Below are 25,066 nucleotides of genomic sequence, written 5' to 3' on the forward strand. Positions count from 1 at the left end.
GACCAAAAAATCGGTGTCGAGATTTGAATGCCAGATTAATCTAGAGGGAAAACCATAAAGAAAAATCCAAACTTCGTGAAAATCGGATGAGATTTGGCCGAGATATGGGGGTGGTAAATTTTGACCCATGTCTATATACGAATTTTGGGGTAAGATTTGGACATGAATTTCGACCAAAAAATCGGTGTCGAGATTTGAATGCCAGATTCATCTAGAGGGAAAACCATGAAGAAAAATCCAAACTTCGTGAAAATCGGATGAGGTTTGACCGAGTTATGGGGGTGGTAAATTTCGACCCATGTCTAGATACGAATCTTGAGGTAAGATTTGGACATGAATTTCGACCAAAATATCGGTGTCGAGATTTGAATACCAGATTAATCTAGAGGGAAAAACATTAAAAAAAAGTCAAACTTCGTGAAAATCGGATGAGATTTGGCCGAGATATGGGGGTGGTACATTTTGACCCATGTCTATATACGAATCTTGGGGTAAGATTTGGACATGAATTTCGACCAAAAAGTCGATGTCGAGATTTGAATGCCAGAATAATCTAGAGGGAAAACCATAAAGAAAAATCCAAACTTCGTGAAAATCGGATGAGATTTGGCCGAGATATGGGGGTGGTAAATTTTGACCCATGTCTAGATACGAATCTTGAGGTAAGATTTGGACATGAATTTCGACCAAAAAATCGGTGTCGAGATTTGAATGCCAGATTAATCTAGAGGGAAAACTATAAAAAAAAAAACCAAACCAAAAATCGGATGAGATTTGGCCGAGATATGGGGGTGGTAAATTTTGACCCATGTCTAGATACGAATCTTGAGGTAAGATTTGGACATGGATTTCGACTAAAAATCGGTGTTCAGATTTGAATGCCAGATTAATCTAGAGGGAAAACCATGAAGAAAAATCCAAACTTCGTGAAAATCTGATGAGATTTGGCCGAGATATGGGGGTGGTAAATTTTGACCCATGTCTAGATACGAATCTTGAGGTAAGATTTGGACATGAATTTCGACCAAAAAATCGGTGTCGAGATTTGAATGCCAGATTAATCTAGAGGGAAAACCATGAAGAAAAAGTCAAACTTCGTGAAAATCGGATGAGATTTGACCGAGTTATGGGGGTTGTAATTTTTGACCCATGTCTATATACGAATCTTGGGGTAAAATTTGGACATGAATTTCGACCAAAAAATCGGTGTCGAGATTTGAATGCCAGATTAATCTAGAGGGAAAACCATGAAGAAAAAGTCAAACTTCGTGAAAATCGGATGAGATTTGACCGAGTTATGGGGGTTGTAATTTTTGACCCATGTCTAGATACGAATCTTAAGGTAAGATTTGGACATGAATTTCGAACAAAAAATCGGTGTCGAGATTTGAATGCCAGATTAATCTAGAGGGAAAACCATGAAGAAAAAGTCAAACTTCGTGAAAATCGGATGAGAGTCGACCGAGTGGTAAATTTTGACCCATGTCTATATACGAATTTTGGGGTAAGATTTGGACATGAATTTCGACCAAAAAATCGGTGTCGAGATTTGAATGCCAGATTAATCTAGAGGGAAAACCATAAAGAAAAATCCAAACTTCGTGAAAATCGGATGAGATTCGACCGAGTTATGGGGTGGTAAATTTTGACCCATGTCTATATACGAATTTTGGGGTAAGATTTGGACATGGATTTCGACTAAAAAATCGGTGTTTAGATTTGAATGCCAGATTAATCTAGAGGGAAAACCAGGAAGAAAAATCCAAACTTCGTGAAAATCTGATGAGATTTGGCCGAGATATGGGGGTGGTAAATTTTGACCCATGTCTAGATACGAATCTTGAGGTAAGATTTGGACATGAATTTCGACCAAAAAATCGGTGTCGAGATTTGAATGCCAGATTATTCTAGAGGGAAACCCATAAGAAAAATCCAAACTTCGTGAAAATCGGATGAGATTTAACCGAGTTATGGGGGTTGTAATTTTTGACCCATGTCTATATACGAATTTTGGGGTAAGATTTGGACATGGATTTCGACTAAAAAATCGGTGTTCAGATTTGAATGCCAGATTAATCTAGAGGGTAAACCATGAAGAAAAATCCAAACTTCGTGAAAATCTGATGAGATTTGGCCGAGATATGGGGGTGGTAAATTTTGACCCATGTCTAGATACGAATCTTGGGGTAAGATTTGGACATGAATTTCGACCAAAAAATCGGTGTCGAGATTTGAATGCCAGATTAATCTAGGGGGAAACCCATAAAGAAAAATCTAAACTTCGTGAAAATCGGATGAGATTTGGCCGAGATATGGGGTGGTAAATTTTGACCCATGTCTATATACGAATTTTGGGGTAAGATTTGGACATGGATTTCGACTAAAAAATCGGTGTTCAAATTTGAATGCCAGATTAATCTAGTGGGAAAACCATAAAGAAAAATCCAAACTTCGTGAAAATCGGATGAGATTCGACCGAGTTATGGGGTGGTAAATTTTGACCCATGTCTATTTACGAATCTTGGGGTAAGATTTGGACATGAATTTCGACCAAAAAATCGGTGTCGAGATTTGAATGCCAGATTAATCTAGTGGGAAAACCATAAAGAAAAATCCAAACTTCGTGAAAATCGGATGAGATTCGACCGAGTTATGGGGTGGTAAATTTTGACCCATGTCTATATACGAATTTTGGGGTAAGATTTGGAAATGGATTTCGACTAAAAAATCGGTGTTTAGATTTGTATGCCAGATTAATCTAGAGGGAAAACCATGAAGAAAAATCCAAACTTCGTGAAAATCTGATGAGATTTGGCCGAGATATGGGGGTGGTAAATTTTGACCCATGTCTAGATACGAATCTTGAGGTAAGATTTGGACATGGATTTCGACTAAAAATTCGGTGTTTAGATTTGAATGCCAGATTAATCTAGAGGGAAAACCATGAAGAAAAATCTAAACTTCGTGAAAATCGGATGAGATTCGACCGAGTTATGGGGTGGTAAATTTTGACCCATGTCTAGATACGAATCTTGAGGTAAGATTTGGACATGAATTTCGACCAAAAAATCGGTGTCGAGATTTGAATGCCAGATTAATCTAGAGGGAAAACCATGAAGAAAAAGTCAAACTTCGTGAAAATCGGATGAGATTCGACCGAGTTATGGGGTGGTAAATTTTGACCCATGTCTATATACGAATTTTGGGGTAAGATTTGGACATGGTTTTCGACTAAAAAATCGGTGTTCAGATTTGAATGCCAGATTAATCTAGAGGGTAAACCATGAAGAAAAATCCAAACTTCGTGAAAATCTGATGAGATTTGGCCGAGATATGGGGGTGGTAAATTTTGACCCATGTCTAGATACGAATCTTGAGGTAAGATTTGGACATGAATTTCGACCAAAAAATCGGTGTCGAGATTTGAATGCCAGATTAATCTAGAGGGAAAACCATAAAAAAAAATCCAAACTTCGTGAAAATCGGATGAGATTTGGCCGAGATATGGGGTGGTAAATTTTGACCCATGTCTATATACGAATTTTGGGGTAAGATTTGGACATGGATTTCGACTAAAAAATCGGTGTTCAGATTTGAATGCCAGATTAATCTAGAGGGAAAACCATAAAGAAAAATCCAAACTTCGTGAAAATCTGATGAGATTTGGCCGAGATATGGGGGTGGTAAATTTTGACCCATGTCTAGATACGAATCTTGAGGTAAGATTTGGACATGAATTTCGACCAAAAAATCGGTGTCGAGATTTGAATGCCAGATTAATCTAGAGGGAAAACCATAAAGAAAAATCCAAACTTCGTGAAATCGGATGAGATTTGACCGAGTTAGGGGGGTTGTAATTTTTGACCCATGTCTATATACGAATCTTGGGGTAAGATTTGGACATGAATTTGGACCAAAAAATCGGTGTCGAGATTTGAATTCCAGATTAATCTAGTGGGAAAACCATGAAGAAAAAGTCAAACTTCGTGAAAATCGGATGAGATTTGACCGAGTTATGGCGGTGGTAAATTTTGACCCATGTCTATATACGAATTTTGGGGTAAGATTTGGACATGAATTTCGACCAAAAAATCGGTGTCGAGATTTGAATGCCAGATTAATTTAGAGGGAAAACCATAAAGAAAAATCTAAACTTCGTAAAAATCGGATGAGATTTGGCCGAGTTATGGGGTGGTAAATTTTGACCCATGTCTATATACGAATTTTGGGGTAAGATTTGGACATGGATTTCGACTAAAAAATCGGTGTTCAGATTTGAATGCCAGATTAATCTAAAGGGAAAACCATAAAGAAAAATCCAAACTTCGTGAAAATCTGATGAGATTTGGCCGAGATATGGGGGTGGTAAATTTTGACCCATGTCTAGATACGAATCTTGAGGTAAGATTTGGACATGAATTTCGACCAAAAAATCGGTGTCGAGATTTGAATGCCAGATTAATCTAGAGGGAAAACCATAAAGAAAAATCCAAACTTCGTGAAATCGGATGAGATTTGACCGAGTTAGGGGGGTTGTAATTTTTGACCCATGTCTATATACGAATCTTGGGGTAAGATTTGGACATGAATTTGGACCAAAAAATCGGTGTCGAGATTTGAATTCCAGATTAATCTAGTGGGAAAACCATGAAGAAAAAGTCAAACTTCGTGAAAATCGGATGAGATTTGACCGAGTTATGGGGGTTGTAATTTTTGACCCATGTCTATATACGAATTTTGGGGTAAGATTTGGACATGGATTTCGACTAAAAAATCGGTGTTTAGATTTGAATGCCAGATTAATCTAGAGGGAAAACCATGAAGAAAAATCGAAACTTCGTGAAAATCGGATGAGATTCGACCGAGTTATGGGGTGGTAAATTTTGACCCATGTCTAGATACGAATCTTGAGGTAAGATTTGGACATGAATTTCGACCAAAAAATCGGTGTCGAGATTTGAATGCCAGATTAATCTAGAGGGAAACCCATAAAGAAAAATTCAAACTTCGTGAAAATCTGATGAGATTTGACCGAGTTATGGGGGTTGTAATTTTTGACCCATGTCTATATACGAATCTTGAGGTAAGATTTGGACATGAATTTGGACCAAAAAATCGGTGTCGAGATTTGAATTCCAATTTAATCTAGTGGGAAAACCATGAAGAAAAAGTCAAACTTCGTGAAAATCGGATGAGATTTGGCCGAGATATGGGGGTGGCAAATTTTGATCCATGTCCAGGTACGAATCTTGAGGTAAGATTTGGACATGAATTTCGACCAAAAAATCGGTGTCGAGATTTGAATTCCAGATTAATCTAGTGGGAAAACCATGAAGAAAAAGTCAAACTTCGTGAAAATCGGATGACATTTGGCCGAGATATGGGGGTGGTAAATTTTGACCCTTGTCTATATACGAATTTTGGGGTAAGATTTGGACATGGATTTCGACTAAAAAATCGGTGTTCAGATTTGAATGCCAGATTAATCTAGAAGGTAAACCATGAAGAAAAATCCAAACTTCGTGAAAATCTGATGAGATTCGACCGAGTTATGGGGTGGTAAATTTTGACCCATGTCTATATACGAATTTTGGGGTAAGATTTGAACATGGATTTCGACTAAAAAATCGGTGTTTAGATTTGAATGCCAGATTAATCTAGAGGGAAAACCATGAAGAAAAATCCAAACTTCGTGAAAATCTGATGAGATTTGGCCGAGATATGGGGGTGGTAAATTTTGACCCATGTCTAGATACGAATCTTGAGGTAAGATTTGGACATGAATTTCGACCAAAAAATCGGTGTCGAGATTTGAATTCCAGATTAATCTAGTGTGAAAACCATGAAGAAAAAGTCAAACTTCGTGAAAATCGGATGAGATTCGACCGAGTTATGGGGGTTGTAATTTTTGACCCATGTCTAGATACGAATCTTGAGGTAAGATTTGGACATGAATTTCGACCAAAAAATCGGTGTCGAGGTTTGAATGCCAGATTAATCTAGAGGGAAAACCATGAAGAAAAAGTCAAACTTCGTGAAAATCGGATGAGATTTGGCCGAGATATGGGGGTGGCAAATTTTGATCCATGTCCAGGTACGAATCTTGAGGTAAGATTTGGACATGAATTTCGACCAAAAAATCGGTGTCGCGATTTGAATGCCAGATTAATCTAGAGGGAAAACCATAAAGAAAAATCTAAACTTCGTGAAAATCGGATGAGATTTGGCCGAGATATGGGGTGGTAAATTTTGACCCATTTCTATATACGAATTTTGGGGTAAGATTTGGACATGGATTTCGACTAAAAAATCGGAGTTCAGATTTGAATGCCAGATTAATCTAGAGGGTAAACCATGAAGAAAAATCCAAACTTCGTGAAAATCTGATGAGATTTGGCCGAGATATGGGGGTGGTAAATTTTGACCCATGTCTGAATACGAATCTTGAGGTAAGATTTGGACATGAATTTCGACCAAAAAATCGGTGTCGAGATTTGAATGCCAGATTAATCTAGAGGGAAAACCATGAAGAAAACGTCTAACTTCGTAAAAATCGGATGAGATTTGACCGAGTTATGGGGGTTGTAATTTTTGACCCATGTCTAGATACGAATCATGAGGTAAGATTTGGACATGAATTTCGACCAAAAAATCGGTGTCGAGATTTGAATGCCAGATTAATCTAGAGGGAAAACCATAAAGAAAAATCTAAACTTCGTGAAAATCGGATGAGATTTGGCCGAGATATGGGGTGGTAAATTTTGACCCATGTCTATATACGAATTTTGGGGTAAGATTTGGACATGGATTTCGACTAAAAAATCGGTGTTCAGATTTGAATACCAGATTAATCTAGAGGGTAAACCATGAAGAAAAATCCAAACTTCGTGAAAATCTGATGAGATTTGGCCGAGATATGGGGGTGGTAAATTTTGACCCATGTCTAGATACGAATCTTAAGGTAAGATTTGGACATGAATTTCGACCAAAAAATCGGTGTCGAGATTTGAATGCCAGATTAATCTAGAGGGAAAATCATGAAGAAAAAGTCTAACTTCGTGAAAATCGGATGAGATTTGACCGAGTTATGGGGGTTGTAATTGTTGACCCATGTCTAGATACGAATCTTGAGGTAAGATTTGGACATGAATTTCGACCAAAAAATCGGTGTCGAGATTTGAATGCCAGATTAATCTAGAGGGAAAACCATAAAGAAAAATCTAAACTTCGTGAAAATCGGATGAGATTTGGCCGAGATATGGGGTGGTAAATTTTGACCCTTGTCTATATACGAATTTTGGGGTAAGATTTGGACATGAATTTCGACCAAAAAATCGGTGTCGAGATTTAAATGCCAGATTAATCTAGAAGGAAAACCATAAAGAAAAATCCAAACTTTGTGAAAATCGGATGAGATTCGACCGAGTTATGGGGTGGTAAATTTTGACCCATGTCTATATACGAATTTTGGGGTAAGATTTGGACATGGATTTCGTCTAACAAATCGGTGTTTAGATTTGAATGCCAGATTAATCTAGAGGGAAAACCATGAAGAAAAATCCAAACTTCGTGAAAATCTGATGAGATTTGGCCGAGATATGGGGGTGGTAAATTTTGACCCATGTCTATATACGAATCTCGACCAAGAAATCGGTGTCGAGATTTGAATACAATCAATGATCTCTATGAGAGCTTTATGTTATCTTCTTACGATTTTGAAAAGATTTTCGTCAGACCTATGCACAGTTGTATTTACAACAAGTAAGAGGTTCTAGTCGAGAGCTCCCGACTAGGGAATACCCTGAACCCTCTTCTTCCAACATCAAATGCATATATATATTCTATTTTAGAAGCTATATGTCAAGTTTGGTGACTCTAGTTCTCATTGTTTACTATAATTGCCCAAAAAACAGGATATCGATATCGATTTTTATCGATTGCTTGGAAACGGAGTAATCTGCGCAGGAACAAGGAGCACCTACATCTACAATTTCAAGTCTCTAGCTCTTATAGGTTCTGAGATCCTTGCGTTCATACATACGGACAGACGGACGGACGGACAGACAGACAGACGGACATGGCTAGATCGACTCGGCTATTGATGCTGATCAAGAATATATATACTTTATGGGGTCGGAGATGCTTGCTTCCGCCTTACATACATTTGGATTTTGCGCAAATACAATATACCCTTATACCCATTTTTAATGGGTTCAGGGTATAAAAATGTATTAAGTAAAATAAAGAAATAAATTTACACACAGACAGACATGACAATATAGATGTGACTGTTAATACTGATCTGAGATAGGTATATTTAATGGTTTCTCCCTCGAATACACCCTGAAAGGCTACAAAAGTGATTAGTTTAAAGTATTTTATGCACTTACCCAACACGAGCACGGCCGGCACAACGACGCGCTGGAGCACAAGGCAGGCATAGCTGAAGGCCATTTTGATGGGAATGGGGATGCGGCAGTGCGGCAACCAATGGACGTTGTCGTTGCGCGACTCCTGTTCACGTTGCGGCTGATCCTGTGCCCCTTGGCCGACTCATTCATAAAACTTGCAGGCGCAACGGCAATTGCAATTTCTGACGACCACCGCTGTGTGAGGAGGACGCAGCGCAGCGCAGCTGGAAACGCAAAAGCGGGGAGGTGGCAAAAATAAATTAGAAATTATATTAGATAAGCGACAGCTGGGGCGGCGCGGGGCTGCCAGGCTGTTGCACAACCAGTCGCACAACAGGGGCGGCAACTGTCAGAACATGTCCTGCCCTAATGGCAACTGGCAAGAGGAAGGGCTAAAAGTGCAGCCAAGCAAGTGACTGCTCCCTGTTGCGCCTGCTGCTTGCCTGGCAGCCAGTGTCAGCCCGGCTGTCAACCAACCCATACCCCCTACCCCCATACCACAAACACACACACCCCCTCTCTCTCTCTCTCTTAAAGCCTTAAGTAGTTGGCAGCAACTGTTTAACCTTTGGGCTTAAAAACATTAACTTGGTTTTAATTACAACTAAAAAACAACAATAAACAAACTGTTTTGGCAGCCGAGAGTTGGGCGCGTCCGCTGCGATAAGCACACACACACACATACACACACACACATGTACATTTTGTGGGCGTGTCTCTGCCCACAAAGACAGTAGTCAGTGGCACGCCATTTCCACTTGGGTTGGGTTAGTTTCAATTTTCCTTTTCCGCTTGGCTTTTATGTGTCGCCGCCTTGCGGGGATTGGGGATTGGCCGCCTTTAAAGGGGGCGCCATTATTAGTCGCACAATTGTGCGCCATTTCACAGGACACACACACACACACACACAGGATCTACACGCCTGCCCTAAGCGAAACGTGTAATTGACATTCAATGTACAACATTATGTGGCATTTATTTGCATGCGCTTACGATAATGTCAAGCAAAATTGTCGACTTCCAAGGAAATCGAACAAATCAGAAGCTCATCAAGTGGGCTAGGAAATGTTTTCATAATGCCAATAGACAAATACTATGATTACGGAATGATAAATGAGCCTTGAACTGAGAAAACGTCAAAAAAGTGGTTTGAAATTCCAGTATCTATAATAGTATAAGAATAAAGTTAGTTTTATCAGAAGATATTTAAATTGCAAGTCTCTGTTAAATAAAATTCTTTTAATACAACAAATAATAAAGCTGTACATCAACATTCAAAATGATAAAAAAAAAATACAAAATCAATTTGAAGATTTAATTATGTTCGTGACGTCACTTTGCTGGGAATTTAAAAATGGGAAGAGCTAAATTAACTACAGCATTAAAAAAAAACTATGAACAATGCGAACAATAATGAATAATTTTACCCTCACCAGAACAACAATGAAAACTAAAAACAAAAAATATAACGTTATTAAGCATGTGCGAAACATTTTAATTTTTCATTTAATGAAAAGATTGGAAAGAAAAAAAAACAGCAACAAAAAAGCTTCTCAAAAGCGTACATGTGTGTATATGAATGTGTGCGCGTATGTGCCTTACATGCCTCCGCCGCTGCCGACGTCAATGTCGACGCTTCCCATTCAAACACATCAACATAATATGTGCTAATAAGAGAGCAAAAAATTTGAGTGCACACAAACACACAGGCATACACACCCAACACAATGAGAGCGGAAGAGATAAAGAGAGACCGGCAAAGCTCAAGTGTTGCCGCTACCGCCACCCGCGCCTTTTTAGATAAACAGACAACGGCTAGACGAAAAAAGTAGGCTATAAAAATAGTAGTAGGCACATGAAAATGTAGTTTAGCAGTAGATGGCCGCCCAAGCAGATGCCTAATGGCACAATAATGTGAGCACGAGGGTGCGGCAGATAGGGCTACTTAATGCACACTGGCAGCCATAAGTAAGTGTATACAAATGGGTATTACCCAACGAGCAAGTAACTTGAAGCACTCAGACAAAATACTAGCCATAATAGTGCCATTAAAGTAAACATGAGTAAACTTTAGAAATAACAGTATGTATGGTAAATATGTATGCTCTGATGATTGTGGCTGGAAATTTAACACCTGTTGATTTTAGGCATCCTTTAAGAGAGCAGTGTAAACATTATCATTCCAACAAATATTGCATAAAATATATAATGAATTGAAATATTAGCTAAGTAAATGAATAAACATATTTTTTTGCTATATAATGGGCTTATAAATAATTCTAAAATAGCAGCTGCGTCAGATATAGGCCCATTCGGGCTGCTAAAATACATAATATGTATTATAATATGTATTTTATAATACTATTATAATATGTATGTATATATATACGTATATATCATCCACTTTGGATGATAGCTGCCGTCCAATAAGGCAAGTATAATACAACAAATATATAACTGAGGACAATATATATACAGTATATTACTCGATCTTTTGAAGATCGGACTGAAATATTTCTATCACACTCAACCAAAATCTGTTCATTTGCAGTTCTTTTATTAAATAATCCCAAAAAGAATCGCTTATCCTGCAAACAGAGCATTGCTCAGTCGGGTAAGACGTTCTTGTTTGTTTTTTTCTTTGCTTCGAAAAACCTAGGTTTTCTGAACCCATAGACATAAGTTTTTAGCATAGATGTATACAAGTTTTTTTAGGTAATCAAAATCCATTTGATGATCCATGATTTATGAAACACTTAATCAAATAACTTTTCGATAAAAGATTGAACCCCAAATGTTTACATTCCTAGAATGTGCGTTCCAGAATCCAAAAAAGTCTTGCTATAAATGAATGTTTGATAAAAGAACAAAATGGGTTATATTTCCAGCGAAACACAAATAATTTATAAATACACATATATATACTATATGAAGTTGTCAATATATATATTTCTCAGCATAGATTTGTTAGATCTCACAGATACTATAAAAACGTATAAAATATTAGTTTTCTTCTGGTTAAGAATTTGTTAACATCGGTAGATCATAATTTTTAACCCAAATTAATAATAAAATAGCTGTATGAGTGTTAAACCGGTTTATTGCATCATCGCAGCTGAATAATACGCTGAACATCTGAGACTTTGGCATCCACGATTGTTTGGAATGGGAGCCGCAGTTGGCGCCTCTCATCGTATCGAATGGGTGTGGCTGTGGGCGAACTTCGTCTGGGGCTCTGGGGCACGTGTTGCGCATTGACACAGACATTGAATGCGGCGGGAGCCGTAATGTCGCTTTGCTTTGTTATCATAACAATGGCCCCAATTTCCCCCTCCCTCCCTGCCTCCACACACACCAACCCACCGACCCCGCACTCAACCCTGCCAGGGAATTGAATATGAAATGCCAAGCTGATGCCAGACTTGATGCGTGCCATTTGCCAGCAATTCATTTGCTGTGCACGCATCGTATTGGCATATCAAATAGATATATGCATATATATAGATGTATAGATATGAATGTAGATTCTGTGTGGGATATTGTTTTGGCAGCTGGCAGATGCCAGCCTATCAGCTTTGAGGCTAGCAAAATGACGTTTGGCCTGTTGCTATTTCGATTTCAATTTCAATTATATTGTTTATTTATGTTGCGTTTTTGCTCAGAAATACAAGTAGCCATTTGTATACCCTGTACGCACTAAGATGCAGTCAAAGGGGTATGATCAGTTCGATTAGCTGCACTCAAAAGAAAGCAATCATAGTCTGAGAGGTAACAAAATTCTTGTCAATCAAAGGGATGAGGGTATTTCCAAGTCGTGCACTTTCGCGCAGCGCATTATTACTTGTTTGTATTCGTTTACATTGCCTTTTGTTTCTTTGTCTTACGTTTAAGTTTACTTGGCACACATTTTACATTGGACATTTCATTGGCAACATTGTGTTTGTTTGCCTCCCAACGAAATGTTAATGTTCATGTTGCATTTTGTGGCATGCAATAAATGGCAAGCATATTGTTATAGCACTTGAAATCAACATTTACATTTGTTTAGTCAAATGCCAAGCAGCTGCTGTTGGTCGCAGCGCGTCCCACATGTCGTATACTTGATGTGCATAGCCTCCAACTGCAATACTTGGAAAAAGTGTCCGCAAAATTTAACGTCTCGTTGGGGCAATTAGCATTTGATTTTCCAATGAAATGTGCAACAAATGCTGTGTGTGAAAAGTGGTTTATTTTTATTTATACTATTTAGCGCAAGAGAATAAAATTTAAAAAAAGAAACTCAAAACCGAGACGTTCTCATTTGCGAGCGAACACTGTATTGATCTTTGTTATCTTTTTTATAAGCTTCTATTCCATAAGTTCTAATTTCCTTCACTCCATTCTCCCTTTCACCTTTTTACATTTTAATACATAAGAAGTCAAAATTTTCACTTTAAATATAGTTTTTTTTATAGAATTATCTTAAAGCATTGGATATTTGTTTACATAAAACTATAATTTTAGGGAAATGTTAATAAAAGAATGTCTGCTACAAACAGCTGCTCAAGTTAACATAACATAATATGTTTAACGGTCCGTGTAAAGCAGTTCGAAGCAAGAGACATCTTTTACTACAATTTGTGTATAAATAATGAATAATAATAATTAAAAGTAAACTATATGTATTTATGGTATTTTTTATTTCTAGCTGACATGCCTCATTTTCATCTAGTATAGTAAAAACTCGTATTGTCTGACTAATTAAAGCTTGTTTTCTGCACTTTGTCTTGAAAACGCATTATCATAATGCTAAAAAAGTTATATAATAAGCTAATTTATATCCTGCTATTATATGATTATGTACTCTCTCTTTCTCTAGTTCTTTCTACGTTGCTTACCCTCTCTTTTGCTAGTTTTAACCTGTTGACATACCCATTTGGTAGATTGAGTTACTTCCAACGGCTGGTTTCATGTTAATGTCAGGCCATAATCCATAGGCCAAACGTCTGGTTGACACTCATTTGACAGTTGGCTGTCATTGTCACATACCTCAACTTTGGAGAACAGTAAGAAAAACTGTTGCGTGTCAGTGTCACAAGAATATGTACGAGCAGTAAAAATAACAGTTTGGCTGACCAGCCCAATGATATATGTAGGATAAGTGCTTATGGGAGATGGGTAAGTGCGTATTTTCCGCTAAAAAAGAAAAACTCAAATGGAAATTAGCCTCAAAATTCCACATAAACTGACAATACTTTATGGCAGACCAAAAAGTTGATGACATCAAGAAAAAGGTATGCAATGAAATTACGTCAGGTGCGTACAGGCCCCGCCTCAGACAAGTCGCCCATTTCCATGACATTTGTCAGTTGACCAACTATTAGGTCACATTAAATTACTGACATTTAACTGAGCATAGTAATTGCGAAATTGTGAAGAGTCGCCAGTTAGCATGCGTGTCCTGTACGTGTCCTTTTTATTAAATTAAAAAGTATATACATATATACTGTATATATGGTCTATGTGGAAACAAAAAGGAGCCAAAAACTGCGCTCAACACGTGCCAACCACCTGCAATAAACAAGCCATGAAAATGGACTCGAATCGCGTCGAGGGTTTGTCCATGTGCATCAGCCAAATTGTTTGTCAATGGCGTTACGTGGACCTCCTAATGGGTCAGAGCAACATCAACAGCCAAAGCGCAACACATGTCTTATGTGTAATATACGCTGACAGTCCCCCCGCCCAATACACCCCGCCCCTCCACCTCTATCATCATGCTGTGCCACCAAACTGCAGGACAGCTGCGCACCTCACAACCAGCACAGTGACAGGCACTGCAAATTTATGTGCTGCTACTGAGAGCATTTAAGCATTTACAGTGGGCTGTGTGCGTTAAAAACTAGCCAAAAATTTGCAGATTTTAAGCGAGAATAGATTAAACGATTAAACTATTTGATAAGAGACTATTTGAAGCTGATAAATACTACAATATATAAATGAGAAAAAACAAAAGAACTTTCTTCTTAAAGTATATACTTTTTAAACTAATACTTTTTGAAAATTTGACAATAGAGCATGCGAAATTCTCAAAAAAATTTCAAATAAAAACTATAATACAATTAATCAATTTAAAAACTAAATCAAAATATGTTTTGCAACACGAAAACATACATTTTCTTTGACAATAAAATGCTTGGCGATTTTATTCCGTATTTTTGCAAACTGCTCCACTGTGCGGACTGGGCGGGTGTTGGTCAAAAATATCAATGTAGGCCAAGAGCAGGTATAGCGATATGCAGTTTATACGCCCGTCCAGCCGTTCGTTCCATCGTCTGTCAGTTTAACTGAAGCCAGCTTGCTGGACCTTTAGTTGGCCCCGCTAAGCCCTCCTCTTGTGGCATTGGCAGGCGTAACCACTTTGAAATTAATTTCCCAAGTGAAATTTACGTATACGTAATATGAAGCGTTCAAGAATGCATTGTTGTTGGTCGGTTGGTGGAACAGATGGACATAAGACCACAACAGCTGACCCAAATCTAGTCCAGCTCAACCCACATGCACTTGCACGACAATTAATGGGTCCTTCACGAGATTTATCGAGCACATTTTCACCCAGTTTTATGGCGATTCTCGCGTTGCTTTTATAATTAAATTAACCCAACCAAAAATTAAATAAAATGAATGTGTCGATATCAAAGTGGAGCATTTCGTGACACTTTGAACTGCCGCTGACCTCTTGAAAAAAAAGAACAGGAAAATATTATTTCTTTTTATAGTTTTGTTCTTTTTTTTCTTTTTTTCGCTGCTTCTCAGTTTTATTTAATTGCCAAGAAAATTGCTTGCTCAGTGAAGAATGTGGTTACAATATTGTTGTTATTTTATTTAAAAGGAATTTCTCGTTTGTTGTTGTGTTCATTGCGTGTTGTCAAGTTGTTTGGACAAAAGTTTTTAAGTCCACAGTCTGGTAGACAAGTGCAAGCTCTCCCTCTGGCGACAAGGGGTTAACCATGGCTGTGTATTGACATTGACAATCATTGCAGAGAGCCATTGGCATGGCAAACATGACGTCACCAGGCCAAAGTAGATTAAAAACCAAAACGCGTGACATGTCAGTTCCAAACCCGCCTATTGGCGGACGCCCTGCATCAACATAGTCGCAGTTAACAGGGAATACAGAATTGCAAAAAGAAAAAAAGCGTACTAAAAATAGTCCAAAGGCGCTCTCAAACTGTACCATCAGCTGGACAATAATCCATAGATTACGACGGCTTTTCACTCGTAAAATCACAAAAAAAAGAGGTTGAATTTATGTTAGAACACAGAATACCCTGCTTTAGCTGGTGTTCTAAAGGTTCTAGAATGTTAACTAAGGACTTTTCAATAAAGAGTTCTCATATTGAGCTTAAAATGTCTCCTCTAGTCTCTTAGAAATTCTTAATTATATAAATTTTAATCATGCAATCGAATTAACATAAAAATGTTATGTGTAGCATAACATTTGACACAGCAACAGATGTTAAACTAAACATAACAAAGCATAAATATGTTAAAAAATATTCGATTACATTAGTAAAAATCAATTAAATAACATTTAACTCAAGACTAAGCTAAATTAGTCAAAACATAATATACACCGTTTTAACATAATATTCAAATGTAGCTTAACATAAAATGCAAATGTTAATTTACACAATTCTTGAATGTTATTGTTTGAAACATTTCAAAGACTGTTACGCACCCTCACATCTGCCTCACATACTCGCAACATGCTTGGTACAGGACATATGAAAAACCAAAGCGCGCCAGTCTATGACGTTGGTAATTAATGTGAAATTAATGGCGAGTAGACACGCGGATCGGTCCGATTGGTACTTGGGTGATAGTAACTGCTACTAGATGGCGCCACCTATAAAATAGGGTGGGTGTGTGTACATTTTTTTTATAGGGCACTTTAAAGGGCGCACTGCAAGAGCTTTGTCAAGTGCATTAAATTCCAATTGCAAATATTATTACAAGTTGCCAACGCCCAGGCAAAGTTCAAGTGGCCGCCAGACATGGAAATGAAGATGCTAATGAGAGGAGAAAACAGGGAAATAGCAGGGCAAAGAGGCGGAAGAAAATGTCTTGCTGTAAAAGCGCTGATAGCGATTTTGTGTGGACCGAGTATCACACGGATCCGACTTGAGGCGACTCGCAATTGAGTTGAGTGTTGGATAATAAATTCAAATTGGTTTCAGTTAAATACGCCTCGAGTTATTATTTGTGTAATGTGTTTACATAGCAAGGGTAAGCTGGGCATTATAAGACTGAAGAACAATTCAAAAATATAGGAATTTCTAATTTTCCGAAACTCGACTTTGAACAAAATCAATAAGTAGACGCTTCTTTGAGCTTGATCAAATTTGCAATAAGTTTCAAAGTCACAATTAAGCTGATTGGAAAAGAAACTAATTGTTATAAGTCAAATGCCTCAACATGGGTTTGAACCTTACCGGTTCGAACTCTAAGTCCAAAAATTTTTTTTATCCTACTTCAAAGACAGCTAAATCTAAGCACGAACAGAACTACATTTAAATAGAAAATAACAATTTTCCATGCTATTGTGAATTATATCTTCTATATCTAAATATAATAATGGTTTAATAATAAACTTAATTCTTGCACATAAATCTCTAAAGAGCGCAGGTACAAAAGGAAAACTTGCATTCACGGATGTAAAAAATCAGCTTTACGAATAAAACTTAGGGAAAAGAAAGTGATTCGAACCATGAAACGAATCAAATACAATTATTTGTTGGATATAATATAATATTATTTTTATAGTTTATTTATAATTTTACTTCAAAGACTTCAACAAATCAATAATATTTTGCTCAACAAAATAGTAGTCAAATTTCTTTGGGATCTACCTCAACAATTACTCAACTTCTTAGTCTTATTTCTGGCTGCTTTCCCAACTGAATGTTTAAATAAATGAGTTTAAAATATAACAAAACCGAGTGCTATTCAAAAATTATACAAATACGCTTATCGTGAATACTTGATATATAAATATATAAAAATTCCCCTATATTTTGGTGCATTTCTTATAAGTTTGCAAACTGTTGCGCGGCATCAAAGCGTGACAAAGGCAGTCAAAGCGTTATTGAGGCCACTTGGGCCCACTTCTCAGACATATCGAGAACATATACACTGATTATAGGGCCAACAATATGCACAATATGTAAATATAATCAAGTACAAAAACAAATATTTGCAGTGAGCAAACGCATTGGGGCGTCACCAAATATGGTGCCAGGGGATGCCCGACTACGGGATACCCTGCAACTTCTTACACTCCCATCAAATGTAGCTCGCGCTTGTGGTGGGATGGGATTACTTTAAGAGGAAAGATACTTGATCTGTTTGTACTATTTTAGAAGCTACAACATGTCAAGTTTTGTGTTTCTAGCTCTTATTTGCTTAAAATAAACACGATTTCGATATCGATTTTTATCGATTGTTTGGAAACGGGACAAGTTATCAATTATCGGACAACAAACTAGCACTGCGCGGCCACTAGAAAAAGCAACATTCAAGTCCCTAGCTTTTAACGGAAAGACGAACGGATAGACTGACCAAGAATATATATACTTACTGGGCTCGATGATGCCTCCTTCTCCCCGTTACATGCATTTGCACGAAAGCATTATACCCTGTCTACCCATTTGTAGAGTTTAGAATACTCTCACGTTCTCTCAGATAATATACGTCCCAGATATATGTATATATATATGAAAAATCATATATCTATAGAGCTTAAGACTAGCGCACATTTAGACATTCAGACTGTGACGATAAGACGTCGACCAGATCTTAAAATAGTCGCAAAAAATTAATTTTAATATAAATTTAAATAAAAAAAAATGATCCATGCGATAAATTTGGCACTTAATTAAAACAATTTAGCAGCGTGGATGCCATAAAACTAAAACTAAATAAAACCAAAATATACACACTAGTATATATATATATATGTGTGTGTGTGTCTGTACAATGAACATATAGATAAAAGTTGACTTTGTAATAGAACATTTTTGAGAACGAGTTTTGCGAGAGGCCGGCAAAAAACGAAAAAAAAAACAATGACTAAAAAGCAAAAACAAAAAACAAAGAACCTTTAGAAAACCAGACTTGAACATTTTCGGCATAGCGCACATAAAAGTACACGCATATATATCTAGATACTTTATGTACAATACATATAGACATTTCCGCCAGCGATGACGCAACTGAAACAAACGCTGAGAATGTTGAGGAATTCGTTTAGTTTTTAAACCTGACGCATCTGTTGAATTATATTCTTTCAAAAAGTTTTTATCTTTTTTCCAGCTCTATGTAAAACGAAAACCCAAAGAACACAGGTAGCTAAATAGGGCCAACGCAGCAGCTGCTGCCTCATGGGCTGAACTTGGGCAGGTAGCTGCCTGGTCAAGAATGATGTGAGGACACGCCCAATATGACAACGGGGCCAGGTGAGGCCGCAGGTGCAGCTGTCGATAAGCCAGGAAATAGATTCACTTAATTATTTTTAGGCGCTTCTCTTATTCAGCCTTAACGGAACTGGTTCAAGGCCAGTCGCAGGTGGAACTAGTTAAATGCAATTTGTAATTAAACATTTGCGACATCATTTTAAACAGATGCCATTTAAATAAAATAAAATAGAAAATATATAGCTTAAATGTATTATTTATTTTCATTTTCAGGAAAATATGCTTCAAATTGGAATTTAACTTTTTGATGAATATTCTTATAAAATGGTGTTTGTTTTTTGAACTGGTTCAAGTTAAAGTTTTTTTTTATCATTTTTTAGGGGAAAATGTTTCCAAATTAGAATTAAACTTTCTTATTCATTCTCCTCAATAATTCAGATTGTTTTCAGAACTGGTTCAAGTTGAAGTTTATTTAAAGGAAAAAAGATCATAAATTCGAATTTCATCTCACTTATTTTTTTTTTGGGAACTAGTTCAAGTATTTATTTATATTATACGAGAAATATGTTCAATTCATTTTTCTGATTAATTTTCTTACTAGTTTGAGAACTAGTTCAATTGCTTCAAATAGATGTCAAAACATATAAGGGCCTATTTAGGCAAAGTCTCACCATGAATATAACCCCCTAAACAAGTTCAGCTCTTGCACTGAACTGAAATGGAAAACATTTGTCAAGCTGTGCACAACGAATGCGAATTGATTTTCAAATATTTCTCATGCGGTCCGCAACCAGCTCTCGCTCTATGTAAAAATTGAAAATCAAATATGTTGCATTCGATTGAAAATGCAGCACTGATACACCCAGAAGGACCTGGGCGAACAGCTACGTTTGGAAAGCCGAATATGAAATACCCTAGTGCACAAATGCTTTTCACTCTAGTAGCTCCTATTGGGCTGCTACACAAATGTTAACTGCCCACAGTCAGAAAATTAATATATATAAAGTTTTGAAGCCCCATTATATGTATAGTTGCGGGCGTTATGCTATAGAGATCCATACAGAACCCATTAATCTCCACCTTACTTTTATGCTAAGACTTTAGACTAACTACAAAAGATACCAAGCGTTATTAAAGCCAACTAAAATTGATCGAAAAATATAAAACACTATATAACCACAGCTAGCCTTGCTCATCTGGATAAAGCTCATTGGTTCTTAAATGTCTGGCTTTGTGTCAAAAAGTATAATACCCTTTGTGTAGAGTATCATAAAAGCAGCGGCATCAATGACAACAAACAAACTGAAAAATAAATGCAGCTGTTGCAGTTTTATAAATGCGGTTACCCTCCAAGCCGTGCCCAAAACTATCTATCTAGCTATTATACGTATATCGTATAACGTATATAGTATATCGTATATCAATATCAAGCTCAATGTGTTTGTGTGTGTGGGGGTGTTGGGGTGTTTGGGTGAACCACGTAATGTTGAGGGCGCTTTTTTAGGCGCACGCCTCAATGGGCTGGGCAGAATGTTTCTGGTTCTGGCCAATAAAAGCTACACTTTTTGAATTGCCAACTTTTTGGCCAGCTGATGGGGCTGTGTCGAGAGGGGGAGGAGGGTGAGTGGGTGGTAAATGACTTTTAACGCTGACAGCGAAAACACTTTTGGGCCGAAACGAGGCAGTTGGGCCAAACAAAGTGCAAGTACATTTTGTTGCTTTGGCTGCAGGCGGGAAACAAAACTACAATAAAAAACAAGAGTGTTCGACTAGAAGATACCCTGAATCCAGTGCTGAGATAACTTCACAAACATTCTAGCTAGGTAAATGCCAAGGGGCAAGGCTCTAGCTTTAAAGAGACGTATATTTTGACCTGGCTATCCTTTAGGCAGGGCTATCCGTACAGTGAAACATTCTTCAAGGACAGATATAGCCAGCCTCAAGGTCGATTTTAATCGATATTAACTCGATTTAAACTCGTATATTTATCAAATTTAATTTCTCAAGCTTTGCTTGTAGACGGAAAGACAGAAGCGCACAGCGATCAACTTAACTCCATATCCCGATCAAGATTATATACACCTTATGAGGTCGGTGATGCTTCCTGCCTGTTACATACATTTGCACAAAACCAACCTACCCTCTTAGCCGTTTTTTAATGGGTTAAGCGCATAAAAACTGTGATAAATGAAACAAAATGTGAAAAGTCACCCGATATGATAACGCTTTTTGGTCTCATCTGGCATTATGAAATATAGATATGAAATACTATCAATTAAATTGCCGCAAATCAATTTCAATAATATAGATTGATTGAAAAGCCGTGAAATTCGAAACTCTGCACAAACACAATACTAATCGAATAAAAAGCTTATTAGGCGAAAGCTAATTACCGCTAATTAAAACACATTTTTTTTTAAACTAGAGCAAAAACTCATTTAATGTAGCTGTGGATGCTGTCAATGCCCTATTAATTAGGCAACTGCAAGCTTTGATACGGTAAACAATCGACTTGTACACAAAAGAATGTTTATTTAAACAAAATGGATCCAATAAGAACCATAAAAATGTGCACGAAAACATTAACATATAAGCTAGCATGTGGCACGTGTCCTCCTCTGAATTGCCGTAGTAGACATCTCTGACTTATGCATATAAATATATATGAAAATGTGCTCATCCAAGAATTTGTTTAGTTTAAGGAAGAAGGTACATGCCCTAAAAACCGATTAATTAAATTCATGAGAATCGCATTGAGGGGCTTTGTTTCAAAAATACGATATGAATGCTGTAGCATATAAATTTATATGAATTCTATCAATAAAGGAAAGGGAGAACAGTAATCAAATAAATTTTTGAGAATTGCATAGTAAGGCGATGTGAAAAAAACGCAATTTGAAAGCTGTAGCAGACACAACTAATATATGCATATAAATGTTTGTTAGTAAATGGAAGAGAAAACACTAACCAAAGCGCAAGTCAATTAAATTCATGAGAATCGCATAGTAAGGCGTTGTTTGAAAAATACCATTTGAATGCCTAAAGGCAAACGAACTTAGGTATATTAAAAGTATGCAAATTAATATAATCAACGCTTTGCATTTATGTTATTTATAGAATATTACGAGTATTTGTACTGTTTTGTATATGATTAGAGAAGTCACAAGGGAATGTTTTCAAGTAAGCAGAGAGGATTGCGATTTAATTGTCCATAGCACCCGCTGCTCCAAGCACTACCAGAACTTCTCGTCGTCAACTTCTTCGGTAGAATCATCCCCATCCTGATCGGTGTCAAAGTCCTGATTGCTGGCTTCCCCCGTGAGCTTGCCCGCCACTTTGGGTAGACTCGCCGCGTTCCAGCGCATCTTGTTGTGGCTTTCGATCGAACGGGCCAAGTTGCCCACATTGACGATCGCCATGGAGCCGGGATCATTGTAGCGTGGACGTTTCTTTTGCAGCTTACTGGCCCAACATTCGGTGGCACGACGGCGAGCATTGCCGCAAATATTCTCATTGCTTTCCGAATTCCTTGGCGGTGGCGACGGCTGCTCACGCCGCATGCCGGACTTGACATTGGTCATCGGCGTGGGGATGCCAGCCACGTTGGGTGGACGCTTGACTTGGCCCGGTTTTAAGGTAACATTCTCTTTCTTGAACTTTAACTTTCCGGCAATCTGATCGCTGCTGGCCATTGACTCCGATTCGGGCGACTTGACAATCGGCCTGGTGCGGAACTCATGGACCAATGGATAAAGCCGCTGTATGGCCGATTCGACGGCATTCACGCTGGCCGCGGTCACCGTAATGCTGCCCGTGGAGAAGATCTTCATGGTGGCCTTGGGATCGCGCATTTTATAGGTAACACCCGGATGCAGTTCCGGCTCATAGCTAGCATTGTCACGATGTCGTTCCGAGAACTTGACGATCCTTATCGACCACGGCATGCTGCAGGTGCCCAGCACATTGACAATGCGAAAGTTCTGAAAATGCACCGGAAATCCAAGTTTGCCCAGGCTGCGGGCATAGCGCCGCGCCGCGACCTTCGCCTGCGGCTCAGAAATGGCGCCCGTACACGTTATCCGGCCAGAGGACCATATCGATGCCGTCGTATACGGACGACGCAGACGCATTGTGACCATGCCATTCTCCCGACGATATTCCACATTCGAGCCATGGAGCGCAATCTCGCGCAGCTTGAGATGGCAGCGCACACTGAACGAGCAGACGACATTGTTGATCACGATGTCCAGTTCCGACGACGGTTCCGGATTGGCATCTGCTTCGATAGCCTCAGCTGCTTGGATTGCTGCTGTTTCGATTGTTTCGATCGCAGCGGCTGTTGTTGTTTCAGCCATGTTTGTGGTCAGGATTGGCAGTTCGCTCTCATTAAAAACCATTTTAATCGATGTTATTTTACAATCAATTGAAAGTTATTATTAACAAGAAGTCGCTTCTTTTATAAAATCGTTTCCCTTCTGAAAGAGAGCTGACTGACATCTGGAAAACTCTTCTTTTGACAGCGTGGTCAAAATTTGATTTTTCCATCGGCCTACTGAGAACAACAAATTTTCAAGGCATTGAATCTAATTTCTGTTCAGAAATACGCTTATGTGGCCTCAATAAATTTCTTAATGTACTAATGGCATTTAAATTTATTAAAAATACTTTTTAATGCACATGTGCAATGAGTACTTTAAATAAAAATGATTCAACAGTTTAAGAGAGTTCTTTCATATAAAAGTAGCTATCAACTGCACAACTACAAAGTACACATACAACGTATTAAATACGTATTTGTATAATCTTTTGAGTTGGTAAGTTTAATACACAATATACAAATATTTATAGCTTATTTCTAGATTAAATGTGTCTATGCCATTGCATCACATTCGATATAGTGTTTTGGCTTATCTTTTATTGAGTTGTACAAATAGATGAATAAGCTTTAAATGCAGGTCTGTTGAATATTAAATATCTATCCGAAATACAGAGTATCGCAGCTCTATATCCGTGCTACAGAGTATCGCCAAAAATATACAACCCTAGCTTGATAAGCGACTGGGCAATGTTTATAGAGGGGGCAGGCGGGGTCAACCGAATGCGTCATTTATTAAGTTCTAATGAAAAACGCAACATGCAAAAACCTCGAAAAACTGAATCATCGAACGGCAAAAAAAATAAGTAAAAAATTAAACGAAAACAATTTTCAATATATTAAATAGATTTTTACTGAGAACAGAACCTTATGCAATGCTCCAAAAATATATTGTCCCCATATCTGACTGTCTACAAAGGCCAAGAACATCAGCTGCAGTTGCCACTCGACACAAGAAAAGTCAACAGCAACCACAAGAAGAAGTACGTTAGTTGAGAGACTCGAAAATACCCTGTAGCATGCAATATGAACATTTCATTTGTAATATAACTTCTATGTTTATTGTTCAATGAGTTTGACAATATCTGGAATTCAAATTGGTATTTGGTATGATCCGAGAAAAGAAACTGCATCTAAAAATTTCTCATTTTTTGGGGGTGTTTGACTTATCCAAAGAGTAAAACATTCCACATATCAAATTAAGAGTATAAAGTAAAAAAAAAAAAGCTAGGCATAAAATCAAAATCAATCTATTTTGGATATATGGAGGGAATTCTAAAAATGGTTCGGCTATGGTATTCATGCTTACCAAGAAAGTCTACACTTAACAATCTCAAAGGTGCCGTTTACAACATTCGTCACAACTTCAATATACCCTGTGTTTACCATCGAAAATTGGCACGGGGTATTGCAAGAACAACAACACCTGACCGTGGGCTCGTTGTCAGCTGCAGCTCAAAGGAAGGCGCAGCTGCTACCAAGTGCAGCTCAAGTGGCAGAAGCCGACGCAGCTGATAAGCGTCTGCCCCCCACCCCCCACCCCCTCAGCACACTTTACTGGAAAGCACTTTGCAATGGCCGTGACTAATGAGGGGGAAAAGCGACAACGACTGGGTCAACATTAATCGGCGCAAATAGAAGTTGAAGTGATTGATTGATGAGGGGGGAGACTCGCGCTTATCAAAACCAGTGACAATGATCGGGCCAAGGGGTTGGGGCTATGCTTGGGTCAAAAAGTACAAAAGAGAAAAATGAAAGTTAGCCGGCTAAACATGATCATTTAAGTATTATCGAAACGCGTTCTAGATTAAATGAACTGAATGCTG

The 25,066-nt window shown here is 37.9% G+C and overlaps 2 protein-coding genes and 1 long non-coding RNA gene across 11 annotated transcripts in view; 1 reads left to right on the forward strand and 2 right to left on the reverse strand.

Moving 5' to 3' along the window:
* LOC115758376 (piezo-type mechanosensitive ion channel component) overlaps positions 1 to 25,066 on the reverse strand; it is a 51,105-nt gene that overhangs the window by 24,696 nt on the left and 1,343 nt on the right. For all 9 annotated transcript variants that reach the window (XM_030698974.1, XM_030698972.1, XM_030698978.1 and 6 more), the window contains exon 2: positions 8,391 to 8,635. In XM_030698974.1, coding sequence (XP_030554834.1) covers positions 8,391 to 8,454 — 64 coding nt within the window. In that variant the 5' untranslated portion in view covers positions 8,455 to 8,635. The remainder of the gene's footprint in view (positions 1 to 8,390; positions 8,636 to 25,066) is intronic.
* LOC115758379 lies at positions 13,489 to 19,055 on the forward strand. The gene is made up of 3 exons (XR_004017420.1): positions 13,489 to 13,568; positions 18,765 to 18,907; positions 18,968 to 19,055. It is a non-coding gene; the product is annotated as an uncharacterized LOC115758379 (long non-coding RNA).
* LOC115758378 (TATA-box-binding protein-like) lies at positions 21,829 to 23,342 on the reverse strand. Its single transcript, XM_030698979.1, has one exon. The coding sequence runs from the start codon at positions 23,260 to 23,262 to the stop codon at positions 22,099 to 22,101; it is 1,164 nt and encodes a 387-aa protein (XP_030554839.1). The 5' UTR covers positions 23,263 to 23,342; the 3' UTR covers positions 21,829 to 22,098.

This window comes from Drosophila novamexicana, unplaced genomic scaffold, assembly GCF_003285875.2.
Source record: "Drosophila novamexicana strain 15010-1031.04,08,12 unplaced genomic scaffold, DnovRS2.1 tig00000193-arrow-pilon, whole genome shotgun sequence".
NCBI lineage: Eukaryota > Metazoa > Arthropoda > Insecta > Diptera > Drosophilidae > Drosophila > Drosophila novamexicana.

Coding starts and splice junctions, on each gene's coding strand:
- LOC115758378 (XM_030698979.1), bottom strand. CDS start 23,262: ATGGTTTTTAATGAGAGCGAACTGCCAATCCTGACCACAAACATGGCT.